At 38.4% G+C, this 18,869-nt stretch overlaps 1 protein-coding gene across 1 annotated transcript in view; it reads left to right on the forward strand.

The window, feature by feature from the left end:
• The window catches only part of DTNB (dystrobrevin beta), a 185,753-nt gene that overhangs the window by 45,470 nt on the left and 121,414 nt on the right, over positions 1 to 18,869 (forward strand). Inside the window, exons 6-7 of the mRNA XM_054568949.1 lie at positions 3,502 to 3,587; positions 14,644 to 14,798. Of these exons, the coding sequence (XP_054424924.1) occupies positions 3,502 to 3,587; positions 14,644 to 14,798 (241 nt within the window). The remainder of the gene's footprint in view (positions 1 to 3,501; positions 3,588 to 14,643; positions 14,799 to 18,869) is intronic.

Consider the following 18,869-nt stretch of genomic DNA (forward strand, 5'->3'; position numbering starts at 1 on the left):
GTTTTTTGTAATATTTTCTTATTATTTCTGTAATGTCTGTAGAACTTGTATCTTTCATTCTCGATATTGGTAATTTGTGTCTTTTTTTTTTTTCTTAGTCTGGGTAGGGGTTTATTAACGTTATTGATTTATTTGAAGAACCAGCTTTTGGTTTCATTCATTTTTCTCTGGGTTTTCTGTTTTTAATTTTTATGATTTCTGCCCTTACTGATATTATTTTTTCCCTTTTGCTTGCTTTGGGTTTAATTTGCTATTTTTTTCCTCATGTCCTGAGTTGGAAGCTTAGGTGATGACTCGAGAATCTTCTTTTCTAATATAAGCAAATTTAATGTTTGTAAAGTAAAAAATGACCACTCTTTCATTGCTTTCCTCTCGTTGCTTACTTGCCACCATGGAGACAACCAGTGTTACTTTTCCAGTGTCCTTTCACAGGTAGTTTATACGCACACATGCACACGCACGTGCTCCTCGACTTGCGATGGAAGTATGTCCCAATAAACCCATTGTAAAGTTGAAAATATTGTAAGTTGAGAATGCATTCAATACCACACAGTAGAGGACCAGTTGTTTTCCCTTGTGATTGCATGGCTGACTGGGAGCCTATGGCTCACCGCCCCTGTTTAGCATCATGGGAGAGCATCATGCTGCACGTTACTAGTCCAGGAAAAATTCAAAATTTGACATGATTTCTACTGAATGCGTATAGCTTTTGCATCATGATAAAGTTGAAAAATTCTAAGTTGAATCATCATAAATTGGGGACTGTCCATAAGAATATTATTTTTGCTCTCTCCTTTTAAACATAATTGCTAGACTGCATTGTAGCAGTAACTTTGTTCCATGCCTTGCTTTTTCTACTAAGTAAACTATCTTAGATATATTCTTTATCTTTCATATATTATTTTTCTTCTTTTTTATGATAGCATGACTAGCCAGTCTTCTATTAGTGGACATCCAAGGACGGGGCCTGAGCCTTGGTATTTTTACTTTTTTATATATTTTTATTATTGAAACTTTTATTATGGAAAATTTGATACATTGCAGTTTATGTATCTTAAGTGTTTTTTTTAACTTACAGGCTTCCCCTTCTTCATTTTTCCCTTAAACCATTAGCTTTGTCCAGTAATAGTAACTTTCATTTTCCCAGGATTCATTTTTTTAAAAGAGTAGTTATTGAGAAATAGAAAACAACTACAGAAATATACAGACACTGAAGTACAGTTAAAAATGACTTACTGTAAAGCAAGCATGCGCAAGCCCCTCGGAGGCCGGGAAATGGAGCGCTGTCTGCACCCCGGAAGCTCCTTTCTGTGTCGCAACCCGCTCTTCCCCCAGACCGAGTCAGTATCATGATGTTTGTGGAAACCTCTTCTAAGGTTTATTTTTACTTTCCCCTGCGGAATTCCCCGGATAGTCTTGCTTCATGAAATGTGTCTGCAAAGAATGTTTTGAGCATGTTTACCTTAAAAAATGTCATTAGCTGTGTTAGCAAGGCTTAACCCCTCTGTTTGAGAGCCCTGCTTCATCCTTGCTTTGCTGATCCCTCAGACTTCTTAGCTGTAAGTGGTCAAAACCATCTCTGGCTAAGATACTAAAAGGGTGTGAGTCTTACTAAAGACTCCCTGAGAGTGTTGGGAAAGTATAGGCCTGAAGGTCACACTGCCAAGATCAAAGCGCAGAGTCACACAAAATGGTCTCACAAAACACTTCTGCCACCAATCTGGGAACCGACATTACTGCTTCTGCCCCGAACACACACTGGTGCTGGGCTGCGTGTGCTGCCGCGAGAATCCCCCTCTGCTGCCTCCGGACGCTGGATGTAGCTGCTCTGGCAGCTGCCGCGCTCTCCAGGTGGACTCTTTGGAGTCCCAGCTTCTAAAAGATAATAGTTTTCTATTTGAAGTCTAGAGGTGCATCTTATTGGTGGGCCTTGTGTCAGGTGGCCATGTCTGAGTTTCAAAGAAAGATGGGAAAGCAGGTATCTCAGGGTTTTTTTTTTCCCTTTTTCAATATTTTGTTAGTGGGAAGAGTACTTGTCACATAATGTAGGGTCTCCTTAAATGTGGACTCAACAGTTGGATAGTTGGTGACCAGAAGGAAACATCCACTGTAAAAGTTCCATATCAGTTCAGTTTTACAGATCTGTTCATTTTAACATAATTCATGCTCTTTATGTGACATTGCCTCATATAATGTAGTGGACATTTGACATAGGAATATTCCTCACCATTTCCAGGTACTATATAAGACAGGAGGACAGTATCTACATTTCTAAAGAACTATATTTAAAACACCCCATCTTAATTTTAACTAGTTGTAGGGATTTCTGTTTTATCTTATGAATAAGCTTAATGAGATGTAATAGTTAAAAATTTCATGGCGATGTTTTCACTGAGAACCTTCTGGCTTACAGATAATTTGCCTTTTTTCAGATATGATCTTACTATATACAAAGATTCGGAAAATGGGAGACACTTAGTAAATATAAATAGAATCATATAATATAGTAAATATAAATGGCAAGTATAACAGGGTCATTAGTAAATATAAATAGGACAACACTTGCTTTGTAAAACTCAGATAATATCATTGTCATTTTTGCACAGGTATTTTAATGAGTTACTATGAAACTTTGTGAGAACAAGCTATGAAAAACTAGCACAAAAAACCCTTGTTAGCTTACATATGATCATTTTAAAAACCGGCCCCCGGAGCGTGCATGTGCTGTGGAGCCAGGGCGTGGCGGGCTGGACGGAGCAGGACCCTTGCTGCTTCGGGGCCTTGCTGACCCTGCCTTGGCCCCGCGGGTGCTGTGCGGCAGTGCTTTGGGTAATTCATTGATGCTCTTCCACATTTCGTCTTTCCAGTTCTTAAAAAAAGAATTACTGCTGCTGACCCTTCCCCTTCACTTTTCTCACAGCTGTGGTTTGGGAAGGTCTGAGACAGGTGTGATTGAGCTTCTTAGAGTAAACACATGGTATCATAAAGGTTGTCACAGTAAAAACAAACAAAGATGAATGTACTGTAAAATCTCTATAGCAATGTGCACCCTGTTAGTTTACTACATAACAATAAACTGTTGTTATAATATGTTGATGGAAGGACACATTTCTGAATTAGTATTCAGAACAAGTGGTGCCTCAGTTTTGAGTACTTAAAAACGTGGCAGCTGTCGATTTAATGGGCCAAATTGATAAGAAATGTACTTCTTGTTCATCCAGGCGGTCTCTGCCTACACAGCCAGTAGAAATTGCTTTACAAAATGTTTATAAAACTAATTCCCAAATAATTTGGGTAACAGGTAGTTTTAACAGTACTCACCTAGTGTCGATGAAGCCTTAATTCTACAAAGGAACAAAAAATTTGAGGTTTCTAAAAATCCAAGGTAATGTGGCAGAAAAGGGTAGGGATTAATTTCCTGGTTGCTTGATGTTTAATGGTACATTCGATTGCTTTTGTGGTTCCAAATAGCAATTATATCTAATGTAATTTCTTTTGCAGCGAGGGCCGAGGCAAGATGACGGTATTTTCAGTTAAAGCTATGTTAGCGACCATGTGTGGTGGAAAAATGCTGGACAAATTGAGATGTAAGTATTTTCATATTATTTGAAAAATTGTATTTTCAAATTAGGACTTTTAAACAGTTTTAAATGAATGTTTTCAGAATTTTGGATGATGTTATGTTAAACATTTTTGTTTACTAACACATCACTCACCTGACTCAGAGTATGTAAATTATGCCACCTACTGTTCAGAGGGAAAAGTTGGTTGAATTAGTTTGTTTAGTGTTGTTTTTTTTTTAAGTTTAAAGCAAGAAAATTGAAGAGATTCAAAGCAGAAATGTTGACATTTTAAAAATTCTTTTAAAAATGGTTTCTATATTAAAAATTATGTTTATAGATGATTATGTTGACTATTTTTATTTTTTAATATATTTTTTATTTTTATTTTTTAGAGAGGGGAAGGAAGGAGAGAGGGAGAGTAACAGCATTGTGTGGTTGCCTCTCAGCGCCCCCTACTGGGGACCTCACCCACAACCCAGGCATGTGCCCTAGACTGGGAATCAAACTGGTGACCCTTTGGTTTGCAGGCTTGCACTCAATCCACTGAGCCACACCAGTCAAGGTGATTGTTTTTAGTTAGAAAATAAATTTGATTATTTTTACTAGGTTTTGTCAAGGTTAGCCCTTTTCTTAATAACTCCATTCTTCATCATGTGAAGATCATGTGGTGTTTTCTGTGATTAAACTTCTTTTGCACCTTACAGTCAAGCTCAGTTATTTAGAAATCGAGAGCCTGCTTTTCCAGTTATCTTTCCTAGTTTTTTCCTTACTATTGGCCATTTGGGAATTTTATTGTTCATTAGATACTATAAAAAGGTGGTTAGATGAAATCAGAGGAAGCAAAATTCACAATTATTTAATATTTTTGCTTTGATTTTTATTTATTCACTCTTTAGATAGTTACTAACTGCTTAAGATATGCCAAGCACTGTGCTAGGTGCTTTACATATATTTTCTCACTGAATCCTTAAAATTTCTTTGAGAAGCAGGTAGTATTTTGTCCATTTCATGGATGAGTTAACGGAGGGGCGAAATTTGGATTTCAACTTCAGAGCCCTGCTCCTGGCTACTTTGCTGTACCTCACTGTGCTGGTCCTGTGCAGTGAGCCAAGTGCCGTAATACAGGTCCCCATAGAGTAGGACACTGGCAGATTTCGGGGGGATAAGATAGAAGCTGTGCGTTTCAGTGAAGTGTGGAGACACCCGGTGAATTGATTTGTTAAAGAGACTGGGCCATCTGTCCTGTAGCGTTTCTCAGAGACTGGATTTTGATGATTGGGTCTCCATGATATTCCTCTGTGCCCTCCATTTTTTGTTTTAATGGGAAGATAGAGGCTTGATCAGATTCAAGTAGAAGCTTTTGGGTAAGATTAATTCATAGGTGCATTTGTTTTCTCTGCTTTTCTTTTCTTTTTTTTAATCCTCACTCAAGGACATGCTTATTGATTTTAGGGAGGGAGGGAGGAGGAGGGAGAGACAGAAAGAAAGAGAGAGGGGAACATTGATGTGAGAGAGAAATACTGATCTGTTGCCTCCCATATGTGCCCTGGGATTGAACCTGCAACCTAGGTATGTGCCCTGGCTGGGAATCAGAACTGCAACTTTCTGGTGTACGAAGTGATGCTCCAATCAACTGAGCCACCCAGCCAGGGCTGTGCTTTTTCTTTTCCTTTTGGTTTTATCTTATTTATTTGTGTGTGTGTGTGTGTGTGTGTGTGAGAGAGAGAGAGAGAGCGCGCGAGCGAGCGTGCGAGAGCGCGCGCACATGCGCGCTAGCGCATGCGTGCATGAGTGAGGGAGAGAGAGAGAGTTTGAATTCTTCTTTTTAAAAAATGAATCTGCTTTTTCTTACATGTGACCATGACATTGAAAGTTGGAGAGCTAGATGGCTCACTAGATACAGATCTCAAAATTCTAAAGCAAGATGTTAGATAATGTGTTTGGTCAAACTGTTATCCGGTTTGTCTTCATTTCAAAAGCAGCTGCAATGCCAAACAAATTTTTAGTAGTGAAAATTATTGTTTTATTTAAATCCTTTTCTGGGTTTTTTTTTCCACATGGTAATATTACTCTTTTGGGCTTAAATTTTTTAATATTTTAATTTTAGCATGGTGTTTTTCTGAGGAAGACAATATAATATGAATGCAATTTTATTACATTCAAACAGAAAGAAAAATAAAGTTGAGATTTTGTTATTTAATGATGACAATACCAGATAGAGAATATATGACATCAGCTCTGGCTGGTGTGGCTCAGTGGATTGAGCACCAGCCTGTGAAGCAAAGGGTCACCGGTTCCATTCCCAGGCAGGGCTGTGGGCCAGGCCCCGAGTAGGGGGTGCGTGAGAAGCAACCACACGTTGATGTTTCCCTCTCTTTCTCCCTCCCTTCCCCTCTGTGGAAAAATAAATAACATCTTTAAAAGAAAAAAGAATATATGACGTCATACATTGTACATCAACATGTGTTTCAGGGTCAGGGTGAGAAGGTGAAGGGAGTAAGAAGTACAACTGGTAGTTACAAAACAGTCACGGGGGTGTAAAGGGCAGGTAGCAGTGTCCAGCGCTTGGCCCGGGGTTACTACGAAAGCAGCTCAACACAAAATCATAAATTTACTTAAATCCTTTTTTTTACTCAATCAGTTTTTGTTAGTGGTTATGTATTTAATGTGTGGCCCAAGACAACTCTTCTTCCAATGTGGTCCAGAGACACCAAAAGGTTGGATATCCCCGGTAGGGAATATTAGTGTAGTCAATGCATTGTAATACCATTGTGTGGTGCCAGGTAGGTACTAGACTTATGGGGGGGGGGGTCACTTTGTAAATTCTGTAAATTTCTAACCACTAGACTGGACATCTGGAGCTAATATAAAATAGTATTGAATGTCAACTGCAATTGAAAAAATAAAAATTTAAAACATGGTTAAAAATATATATACATTGCCATCTTAATTAGTACTGAATAAACTGATTGAAAATAAAAAGTTGATTATGTAAATGCACATTTTATATGGCTCTGGAATTATTAAGTTTCTATGATTAAATCTGCTACCCCTATGTAGAACAGATACCTGGCACATAATAAGTGCTAAGATTTTGCCAAATATAAATTGTTGATTGAGTGGTTTAAGTACTGAAATTTTCTGTCGTTACTGTTAGTGAAAAGGTGCACATTCTAGTACTGTGTGAAATATGGAAGGGATCCAAGTGACAGCAGTTTTGTTCTTTTAATTGATGTGGCTTTTGAACTTCTTGGAGGCACACAAGTGACCAGTATTCAAGTGGCATGAAAGCGCCCATGCCCAGGCAGACATGACGTGTCAAGTGTGCTCAGAATGCCAGGTCATTGCACGCTGTATGTGGGTTGATGAGTTAAAGGCCACGCTAAGTCACTCATTACTGTGTTTATATTATTCAGATAGATTTAAAATATGGCTTCATTATCTTCTTCATGTTCAAAATTATAGTTGCTTTACCATCTGTCGCTGTTTCATTATTTTTATTACACCATAAATAGCTGGAGAATGAGATGTTTATAATAAGCAAAATAATAGGTATTGAAGCCTATTTCCCCTTCTTAATTTTGATCATCCAGAGCAGAGATCAGTGTAAATGTGGTCTTCCCTCTCATATTAAACAGAGCTCACTGATCATAATTTAAACATGTTTTCACCTCTTAGGGATGTCATTCTCTGATGCATTTAGGGCTAATTGTGAGGCTCTGGGTTGTTTGTCCCATGTCATGTTTTCAGACTGTTGTGCCTCTTCAGTTCTTGAGTGTTTGTTGTTGTGGTTGTTTGTAGTGATGGTGATGGTGTGTGTGTGTCCTTTATCACTGGAGGATGTGATGGTACTATCAGTGCACACGTTTCTGCAAATCTCTCTTTGCTTCTGATTTACTTTTGATATACTACTGAGAGAGGAAACATAACCAAACTTCTTAGTATTCTCTTTAAAGGAAGGAGATTATGGATTACTCATATATCATGAGAAAAGCCCTTGAGCCTTTGTAGTATGGTTGGCAGTTTTGGCTGTTGGGAGAATCCTTTTTTCCCCCCTGGCTTTCTAGTTCCCAGCTATGTTCTATGTAGTTGAAGTAGCTGAATAATAGTGTAGACTAAAGTAATATGTAACACTCATTGTAACATCAAATAATATTTGACCATTTATTCACTTTCTTCAACCTACTTACTCCATTGTCTCTGTTGTTCTTAGTTTCTCCATCTTCTTACCACTGGCAGTACTCTGCTATTATCTCTGTTAATGTTCCTATTAAATTTGGTTTCCTAATTTTTGGAATATGCCTTAGTGTTTCTACTTTTCTCACTTTTGTTTTGATCTTTCTGTTTTTTACCTTTTCCTGTCAATTTTTCCTATAATTTTGTCCCCTCCTTTTTTTATTTGATATATTTTTTTGTTTGTTGTTTTAGTGTCAAGATAGCCTTTGAAATGACTTAATCAATATTTGTGCTTTTAGTTTCAAACTTTTCTTAATTAGAGTTTTCATATCTCTCTTAAGAGAGCTTCTGTCCCAGGTATCGTTTATTTACAGAAATGGCTCACTGTTGTGGCTGTAAAGGACTATATCCTAGATTCAAAGATAATTTAGGTTAGGATTCCAAATACAATACAAAAGATTTGTAATGAGAATGTAGACTTTAATTATAAACATGATTGAAACTCAGTAATGTCAGAAACCCCCAAAATAATTCAGAGAACAACAAAATTTAGACTTAAAACCTATTACTTGTTGCATTGTACTGAATTGTCAATTTAAGTATTTGATATATACTTTGTCTAATTCTGCTGCTTGTTGTCTGAGAAACTCAGCCTACTCTTATTGAAACCCCATCTGTTGTGCACTAAAAAATAGGAGATGATTCATGTAATTTATTTTTAAGTTCTTTAAAAATCCGGGGTTCCCATTTTGAAGGGCCAGTCTAACAGTATGTATCGGGAAGATTGTAACAATATGTATTGGGAAGATTGTAAGAATATTTATATCCATTGACTCAGTCTGCTACTTCAGTTTATCCCAAGGAGTTAATTAGAGGTGTACCCCAAGTTTTATGTATATTTATTCCAAGACTTTTTATAATATATGAAAAATTGAAATAGCTGTAGCATCCAACAGTGAGAGCTCAGTTAAGTTTTTGGGATACCCACATGTAATGCCTTTAAAAATCTGTTTCAGATTGAAATGCATAAATGTAATACAGTTTTGAACAAAAATTTATTATGCACATAGAAAAAGAATGAAATGTAGTAAAATGGTAACAGGTATCTCCTCTGGGGTGTAGCATAAGCATGGTTTTATAATAATAATAGTTTATATTATTGTACTTATGTTTTCACATATTTTTCATGGATGGCACTTTGAGTAGCCGCCAGAGATAAGATGACTTGAGGTTCTTTCTATTTTTACCCAGAACTGGCAGCTGTGGCATTTTAATTGTTTGCTTCCTGGATGTTTCATTAACAGACTATGGGAGACCAGCCTTTGAAGTTATAAGTAAATAGTTTTACCTGTTCAAAATTTATCCCTCTCCGCTCTAGTCTTTTGACCACCTGTCACCGCATATTTACCCTGGCTGCTTTCTGTTACCCATTCCTTTTCTTGATTAGACAGAAGTGACTTTAAATTGAACGATGGCCCTGTTTCCATTTCTCATATAAACAAAATGTTTTAGAACTGGAAGCAGATAAGAGATAAGTCCTGAATCTGCATTTTATGAATAAGAAAAAGAAAAACAAGTAAAAACCAAGGGAGGCCTGGACGCTTGTCTAAGGTACTTCTGGCTGAGTCAGCACCGGCAGCCCCCGGCCTGTGGACTCCCACCCGCCAGCCTCACTCTGGCTTGGTGAACGAGGTCAGGATACTCATGAGTTTGGGAACACGTGTGCAGTTGGATTTAGTTACATACAGGTATTTATAAACATGCAAATCTGTATACTTGCTTTTTTGGTAGAAGGATGCCAGGAGATGGAAGTCGTTTGCCAAGGAAAGCTAACATATAAAAGAAAATGCTTTCCATTTATAGACTTAAGTCTTTATTGTAAACAGCCCTTTCATCTTGCAAAAGTGTACATGTGTATGGTTGGTCATGTGGGGATGAAGGAGAGTAGACAGAGGGATAGATACAGTGAGTAGAACCAGGGTCGTTATCACCGGAAAACAAAAAATGGAAGCATATGTTTTAATGGTAGAATACTAAATAGCATTATTTTGCCTTTACACAGAGGACAGAATATTTTTTAAAGTATGTGCACATGTGCATTTAAGGGCTTGACTGTGGGTTTTTCATAAGGGAGAAGACCTGTATTTTTATCTGGAACAACTAATGGGGAACAAGCATTCCTTTTTTCAGAGGTGTATAAATAGGACGGGAACCAGTGATATGGCAAGTAGTTTAGTCCCTAATGCTAGAAGGCTTTATGACATTCATTAGAGGACGAGTTTAATTTTTCGGACATTTTTATTAAATTTTATGGTCTCTTCTTTAGTAAGATCTTTTTATCTGTACATAATCACATTGACTTAGATTCATTGTTATACTTCATTTAAGATTTAAAAAATTAGCATTTTTCAGTGTTTTTCTTATAGGTAAGAGAAAACTAATCTAAAAGTACATTTTTTAAACCAGTAATTCAAGAAGTAATGACTTCCAAGTAATTACTTAACTATACCCTCAATTTTGAGGTCTCGCAGTATTTCTCTTATTAAAACAAACCAACTAACAAACATGTTTCTGCTTGTTCTCTTGCTGTTGTAATATGGGCCTATTAAATTATAATGTTTTGTCTTGAATTATTATTTCTTTTTTACTACTTTGAATCTATTTGACATATGTGTAACTGAAAATAATACTTTATTGAGCTCTGGCTGATGTGGCTCAGTGGACTGAGCGCCGGCCTGCGAACCAAAGGGTCACCAGTTCAATTCCCAGTCAGGACACATGCCTGGGTTGCAGGCCAGGTCCCCAGTAGGGGGCACGTGAGAGGAACCACACACTGATGTTTTCTCTCCCTCCTTTCCCCTTCTAAAAATAAATAAATAAATAAAATATTTTAAATAAAAATACTTTATTGATGGGGATAGTTATTCATTTCACTATCCAATCACTCCCTTTTATTGTCCTGAAAGAGTTAGGTTCCAGTTCATTGGTGTGGGTTTATACACACATGTTTTTGTGATTATGAAGTTACACTATGTGTATTTATAGAGTTGGTAGCCAGAATATCTGGTCTTAATTATTTTTACCATTAGTGGCTACAAGTTGATAACTTGCCGGCTTATCAGTTCAGAATGCATTGAGTGGCAAAAGAAATTTGACTAACAGTGGCTTAAAACCATTGGGATTTATTTTCCTCATGTAGAATAAGTCCATAGGCTAGCAAGTTCAAAGTTAGTACCATGACTTAGGGGTGTAGGTTCCCTGTCTTCCTGCTCTGCCATATGGCTTGCCTCCTTAGGTTTGTAAGTGACTGCTCTACACCAGGCCTCATGTACTCATTCCAAGTAGAAAGAAGAGAGAGAGGCTTTTTTTAGGAAAGAAAAAGCTTTTTTCAGAAGTCCACTCCAGAGTTACAATGTGCAAAAGGGGCTGGGAAGTCATTTTTTAAGCGGAGCACATTGCCATTCTAAAACAGCATCAGGGTTCAGCTGGTGAGCGAGAGTTGGAAAATAGATACTGAGTAGTAGGCACCTTGCAATGTCTGCCACATCCCATATTGACCCTTTGTTTCCATTCAGATTTAATGGATGATCGTTGTCCTCATTATAAGACTAGAAGCCAGCTATTTAAAAATTGTGTTACTATGCTTCTCCTTCCTTCAGAGGATGCAGTTATTCGTGTAATTGGTAATATCTTCAAAGCTCTGTATCTGTGGTCTTGAACCGTGGCCGATTCTCTCTCTCTCACTGCCTGCAGCGTGGACCCCTTGGAAATTTACCGATTACAGTTAGGTTCAAAGCTTAGTATCTTTATCTTCTTTTTATTTCACTCAGGGTTGTCAGCATTTTCCCAAGCTAGAAATTTAGAAGAATCCTAACTTTTTAGATACCTTTATTCTCTAATCCACTTGGCCATCAATTGCAGTTTGCTGCATTGGAATGTATTGGAGTTGACCCCCTCCCCCATACGCTCACCACGGTAGCCCCGAGCCCTCCTTTTTATCCTTTCTGCCAGCCATTAACAGTCTCATTTTGTTGAAACCTAGATCTATAAATATTTCTTCCCTACTAAAGAGTTTTTAAACCAAGTTCAAATTGCTTCCCTCTTTCAAAGTTTCCATTCATAGCATACTTTTCTTACTTGATCTTTATTTGCCTTTATGCGTCAGTGTAAATAGTCTTTCATAGAATGTTCTCTTCAGCGCACTGTTTCTTGCATATAATTTTTAATAGGTACACTCCATAGGCTCCTGTCCTAGAGACTTTTATCCTTCTCTTCTCTGGTTGTGTCCCCAAACCCTCACTCCCGGGCTGTTTTGACCTTCTCATTCCAAACCCCGTCTTTCAAGGCCCCGCGCCTGCGTTCTTTCCTAGACATTCTCGCCCGTGTGCTTTTGTGTCTGTTCCACACTGGGGTTTGAAGAAGAATGCTGTGGTGGAGTTTCTTTGGAGTCGGGTCAGTGTGGATTTAAATCTTGATTTAACCACTTACTAACTTTTTGGCCTTGAGCAAGTTAATCTTTCTAAACTAATTTTCTTATCTATGCATTTTAAATAATCATGTGCATACATATGTGTGGGTACACAAATACACACCTTTTTGTGAAAGTAAAATGAGGTAATGTTTAGTATCAGGGGTTGTTGCATGAAAACAAAAACTTAGGATAATAGTGTCTTAAACAAAGTTGAAGTATATTTTTCTCTTATGTAAAAGAAGTCCAGGAGTAGGTAGTCCAGGGATGGTCTGGTAGGTAGCTTCATGTTCATCTGGAACCAGTCTTCCTCTCTCTCTTTTCTATCATTCTAATGATTTTCTAGCATTTGGTTTCTACATCAAAATTGGGATTACCATGTATTCCAAGGTGGCTGCTGGAGCTCTAGCCATCACCACTGCATTCCAGATAGCAGAAGGAAGAAGGATAAAATGGCCTACTCCCTACCTTAGCTTGCTTTAACCAGCCTCCTTGGAAGTGTCTCACAGCCCTTCTGTTTATAGTGTCTTCAGCCAGCACTAAGTCATGTGACCACGACTTACTAAAAGGAAGCTGTGAAGTTTATTCTCTTAGTTGGCTTCATTGCTACACAAAATAAAATTAGTGTTCTATTGCTAAAGAAGAAGGAGATAAGAATAGTGGGTGGCTATAGGAAGACTCAGCCATAGTTGCCTATTGTGGCACCTGGCAGATGGTGAGGTTTAACAAGTATCTTTATGCCTTTCTTTCTGTTTTACTGAGAGTCAACTTAGCATTAATTCTTCTTTGCTTCCTATGTATCTTACTTTTTTCAGCTGTGTTGAAAGTTTCATGGGAGATAAGGACCATGTGTCATACTGGTTTGTTGTGTTTCGAAACACCTAGCAGAGTGCTTGACACTTGGACCACATAGTAAGAATTTGGGATGAACAGTATTTGTTAATTAATTGATTTTACTTTCCACTAAGACTGTACTTCTTTTAGCCTTTCGTTGCCTATTTCCTACCTATATGGTCATTTAATACTTTAACTACAAACTAGCAGCTGACATGAGAGTATATACTAAAGATGGTCATTCTTCTGCTAATTTCCTGTTTTCTAATGCCCTAAAAGTTAGCTTGTGGAATTGAATATTTAACATTAAAAAATTTTATTTATTTATTTATTTTCAGAGAGGGGAAGGGAGGGAGAATGAGAGGGAGAGAAACATCAATGTGTGGTTTCCTCTCAAGCATCCCCTCCTGGGGACCTGGCCCGCAGCGCAGGCACGTGCCCTGGCTGGGAATGGAGCCGGCAGCCCTTTGGTTCGCAGGCCGGCGCTCAGTCCACTGAGCCACACCAGCCAGGGCAATATTTAACATTTTGTCTTTCTTTGATTAATGTATTTTGAATGTTTTTTCCCCCTACACCTAATGTTTTGGGACAAATTCCCCAAATTGGATCTAAAGAGTAATGTGTATATGTAGATTACTTAAATCTATTACATATAATATACTTGTTCATTGTGAATATATAGAATATGACTTTTCAAAATGCTATGTTTAGAGGGGCCTCAGGAAATAGTCTTTTTTTATGTGCATATTTAACTTACCAATTTGTAAGGAAGCTCAATAGTTTGGAAAAAGCTTAGGGTGTATTTCTTTGTCAAGTACTTTTTGAGCTCCTAGTTGTTTTTCTTTTTCTCTCCCAACTGTGGATGAGAAGAAAGAAAGAAGTAACTGGAGACAGGAAACTTTCTCCATAAAGATAAAGAAATAGCAGTATTACTGGAGACTTCTTTCACATCTGCATGGGTCCAAGTTTATGTAAAAACTAGGACTCTCCAGTAGAAAAGCATCTTGCGATAGAAAAGTTTATATGAGTTCTTTTTATTCTACTTTGGAACTCACTAGATGGAATATTTTTAACATGCTGTGTACTTCCTTCCAGTTTATTCTGTCATGGAAATATATTGCATCATTGGTATATGAATATACAAATACATTACAGTTTCTTTCATACCTCATCACTAATATGCTAATATATTTACACACTCAGACATGCATATATGTCTTATATAAACACATATATAAATGTCAAGAGATAAAGATATGCTGTTATAAACTCTTCTTGGGTCAACGTGAGGTATAAATAAGTAAATAATACTATATTAATCAGTACTGTGTACTCAGAACGAGTAGGCAGTAGATGGACATGAGTGGTAATTAGATTTGATGTTTAGGCTGAATTTTAAGTGGATGGGAGAGAGGGGCCTCATCAGCAAAGTAACCTTACACAGTGTTAATAAAGAACGAGAATCCATGTTACCTAAAAATCATAATAACTTTATGATACTTTCTAATGAAACTTTTTGGCTGGTATACCAATGACTTAGAGCCTCTTATACAAAGTTGATATTTCTTTATAGTTTGACTTTCTTTGGTTTTGTTCTCATAGATGTTTTCTCCCAGATGTCAGATTCCAATGGCTTACTCATATTTAGCAAGTTTGACCAGTTTCTGAAGGAAGTTCTGAAGCTCCCCACAGCCGTCTTTGAAGGGCCGTCTTTTGGTTACACAGAGCACTCCGTCCGCACCTGTTTTCCACAGCAGGTAAGGCCAGTGTTGCAGCCCAAGGACTAGAAGACTGCTCATTTACCCCTGCCCTCTTGTCAGACCGCCCCAGGTTGCTTCGGTTTAGGGGTACAGGTCCTGAGCGGGAGAGGAAACAGAGCTTAAAGTCAGGGGAGTCAGGAGCCTGAAAAAAGTGGGGATAAAAAATTCACCTGAGAACTTTTTTGAGGGTTGGGGAGGGGAGTGTTTTCTGGAAAAAATAACATTTGAAGTATTTTAAAGTACTAAAAATTGAAAGAAAAATGTTCACGATTAAGCGTTTATGTTGTAGCCACTGAACATCCATTACTCTTTCTAATGAGCTCTTTAAACCATGAAATACCGGAATTTTGATATAAAACTCCGTACAGTTCTAGACCATCGTTCCCTGAATACTGCAGACGAGCAGGGCTGTGCAGCGCGCTGCTCCGGCTCAGAGTCCCGCGAGCGACACTGCCATTTTCACCTGAAAGAAGGGTTTGGTTTCCGCTTTATTTGTGAGTGTCCTTTCACGGTTCTTCCCTAGAGGTTGATATGAGTCTATCCCCAAGAGATTAACTGCGCCTCCAAGGACTCGGAGCAGAGTGGATGCTGGCTGGAGCATCCGGTTTTTTCAGGTAGAGGTGAGGGAAAAGGAACTTCATACTTGGAAAGTTGTGGAAAGCAGGGCATTAAGGAAAAAATCCATGTTAATTAATGGGGGAAAGATTAATGGGAAGAGTCTATTGACATAGTCTGAAAGTATCTCCCCATAAAATATTTATTGATTACAAAGGAAACATTGTAACTCTACCATGGAGAAACCTGTCAGATACCACTTTAACCAAGTGATGAAATGCTTGTCACCAGTCAGAGGGACAGGCTGACGTTGCTGCCCCCCCAGCAGGATTCACTGAGGAAGGACCTGCTGTCACTGTGGTGCTCCTGTCCGGGAAGCAGACCGGAGCCTCCTCTTCCCAAGGGCAGGGATTTCCGTAACATTACTGGCCTGTATGTTTTTAAAATGTCAATGTCATGAATGACCCAAGAAGATCAAGGACCTGTTCCAGAGCCCAGGGGGCCAAGGAGGTAGGAAAACTAATCGCAGTCCATGACCCAGGATTTTCTCTTGTTATAAAAGATACTACAGGGACACCTGGAAAAATCTGAGGAAAGCTTGTAGACTAGGTAATGGCATGATGTCACTGAATGCTAATTTCCTGATTTTGATATTTGTATCAGGAGACTTTCCTCATTTTTGAGAAATACAATATGAGGTATTTAACGGTAAAGGGGCACATGTACTGCCTTGCTAGCATTTGAGGAACCTGGGTTAATGGTAAATGGAATTTTTAAAATAATCTTTTAACACCCTTTCTGTAAGTCTGAAATTATTTAAATATAAAAAGTTAAAATATAAAAGGAACAAACCCTCCTGATCTGTGATACTTTGATTCACAAAAGAACCAAAAACACAGATACACCACTTTTTACATTTAAAGTAAAAGTTCATATTTATCTGAATTCACACTTTCAAACAATATTCTATAATTTGTTTAGAGAATCTCAACTTTAGCACTGAAGGTGGAACCTGTCAATACTGGAGAGCTATTTTTAGTAACTTCTGAGATGTTCTTCCCAAATTTGTACACATGCTGGCCGATTTTTTTTTGTGAAAATTAGCCTCTATACATTATTTATTTTTTTCTCTCAGCATAAATAGCAGTATCAGCTTTTAGCATGTTAAAAATATCTCCGTGCTTCAGTTTATCCTAGTAAAGCACAGGTTGCATTTTCCCTCTGAATATGCATCTTCAAATGACGTGGGCTGTCTAAACATTTCCTGGTATTGAGTGTCCTGCTGGCATTGAAATGCCCCCCAGAGCTATAGCTGAGGATGAGGATGATGAGGCACCACAACACTACTGTGGGGGTGATCTTGTATCTGATGTACATGTAGCTCTTTACATGGATGCTTCCTGTGGGTCAGGCTGGAAACTGATCATGTTCGGGAACTCTGCGATTAAGTAAAGTAGTGTCAGGATGAGGAAGAGAATTTATACAAAGAAGCATTGTTGAAGAACATTTGGCCAATGGGTGATAGTTATGTGGAGTACTAGCTAAAGTATTCTTTGATTTACTTGTAATGTGAGTATTATAATGAGAATCTAATACTGGAATAACAGTTTAAAATGTTGAAGAATATTTTAACAGTTCTAATTGTTAACCTAAGAATGCTGCCTAGGAGTCTATGAATTACCTTATGCCACAATTGTCAAGCCTTTGAACTCACAACCTAATTGTTGCTTTTCACTTGCTTCAGATTCCTATAAAAAACTTAGTCTCTGGTTTTATACATGTCAAATTTGGAAAAGTCAAAGAAGCACAGGAAAGTTGAATTTTTCTTGGTCTGAAAGATGACAAAAAAGTCTCCAAATAGTAGAAACTACTGAAAGAATGACCAAAAAACATGAAACTTGGGACAAAGTTTCATGAAACAAGAGTTAAATTCAATGAGTTTTGGGTTTCCTTTTGAAAATGGACTTTTCCTATATGGTTTGTTTTCCTACATTTTTAAAAAAGATTTTATTTATGTATTTTTAGAGAGGGGAAGGGAGGGAGAAAAAGAGGTAGAGAAAATCAGTTGCCTCTCGTGAGCCTCTAACTGGGGACCTGGCCCACAACCCAGGCATGTGCCCTGACCGGGAATCGAACTGGCGATCTTTTGGTTTGCAGGCTGACACACTCTCCGAGCACAGGGGCCAGGGCAATTGTTTTCTTTTTTAAAAAAGACTTTTGTTAGGTAGAGGTGCTAACTGTGTACATGCTGCGGGAAAGGTCCTCCCGCCCATCCACTCTCAGTTACTACTCCTGAGCTGGAAACAGGTCCTAATGTGTTCTCTGTCACGTTCCCTGGCCTGTGACAGGGCTGGGAGCTGCTGGGCATGGTGTGCTGGGGACTGCGGGCCCAGGTCCTTCTCTTCGCCAACAAGTCTCCTAGTCACTGTACTTAGTGGCCTAATGGCCTCCCTCGGATGCTGCTTTTGTTTTATTATTCCTTTTAATCATAAGCAAATTTGTGTCATCATTTTAAACTACAGCTCTGTTGATGTCTCGATTTTGCTTTAAAACAAAAATTCCTACTGTTTCCTAGTGGATGAGGTTTTTGTTGCAGCACCATAGTGCCTATCAGTCCAGCCCAGCCTGGCCTTTTGCCTCCGCTCCCTGCTGCTCCTCAGGCCCCTCCACCCGCGTGCCCAGCTGCTGCCCAAGTGCTGCAGGCGCTGTGATGTACCATTTTACGTTCCCACCAGCAATGTGTAAGGGCATCTATTTCTCCCCATTCTTGCCAACAGCATATGTTCTACATTTATGAATGTCTGCCAATCTGATAAGATGAGAATGTTATCTCAATATAGTTTTGATTTACATTTCTCTTGTGTTGAGTAATGTGCATTTTGAGTGAGCAAAAGTAGCACAGTTCTTGTCTTTGTTTATTCTATTAGCTCTCACTGAAACGCCAATAACCCTGACCCCTCTCCTCCAACAATGGCTCCCATGTCAAATCCCAGCTAAAATATCCCCTCTTCTTTGATGCTCTGAATGTTTCAATGCAGGATTAATTGTCCCTCTTCTGCAGCCCCGTGGCATGTTACAGCGAGCTCACTTAGGCCCTGGAGGGACGCACCTTAGTCTCCTGCAACTTTATCTCCCCTTGACAACAGTGTCTGGAAAATGATCCATGCTTACTAGGTATTTGTTGGATTAATTAAGTAATGATTTTAAATCAAATAGGAGAAAGGGCCTTTGGCTTGAATTCTGAAAGAGAGCTTGAGGCTCACGGAGGTCCTTGCAGCCTGGTTGTCCTTGATATTATTCCAAGATTTTCTCAACTGAAACAATCTTTGTAGTGAGGAAAATGAAGTTTTTCCAGTTTTTCTCTTGGCTGTAATAAATAAAAATACCTCTGATAAAAAGCGCAGCAACATTATATTGTGTCATTACAACGTACTCTAATTTTCAAAGTCCAAAATAAAACTGTGATATGGAGGAATTCAGTGTCTAATAATAACCAAAAGGCTGATCCATTGC

The sequence above is a fragment of the Pteronotus mesoamericanus genome, unplaced genomic scaffold, assembly GCF_021234165.1.
Source record: "Pteronotus mesoamericanus isolate MK-2021 breed Mesoamerican mustached bat unplaced genomic scaffold, CSHL_Meso_final contig_101, whole genome shotgun sequence".
Lineage (NCBI taxonomy): Eukaryota > Metazoa > Chordata > Mammalia > Chiroptera > Mormoopidae > Pteronotus > Pteronotus mesoamericanus.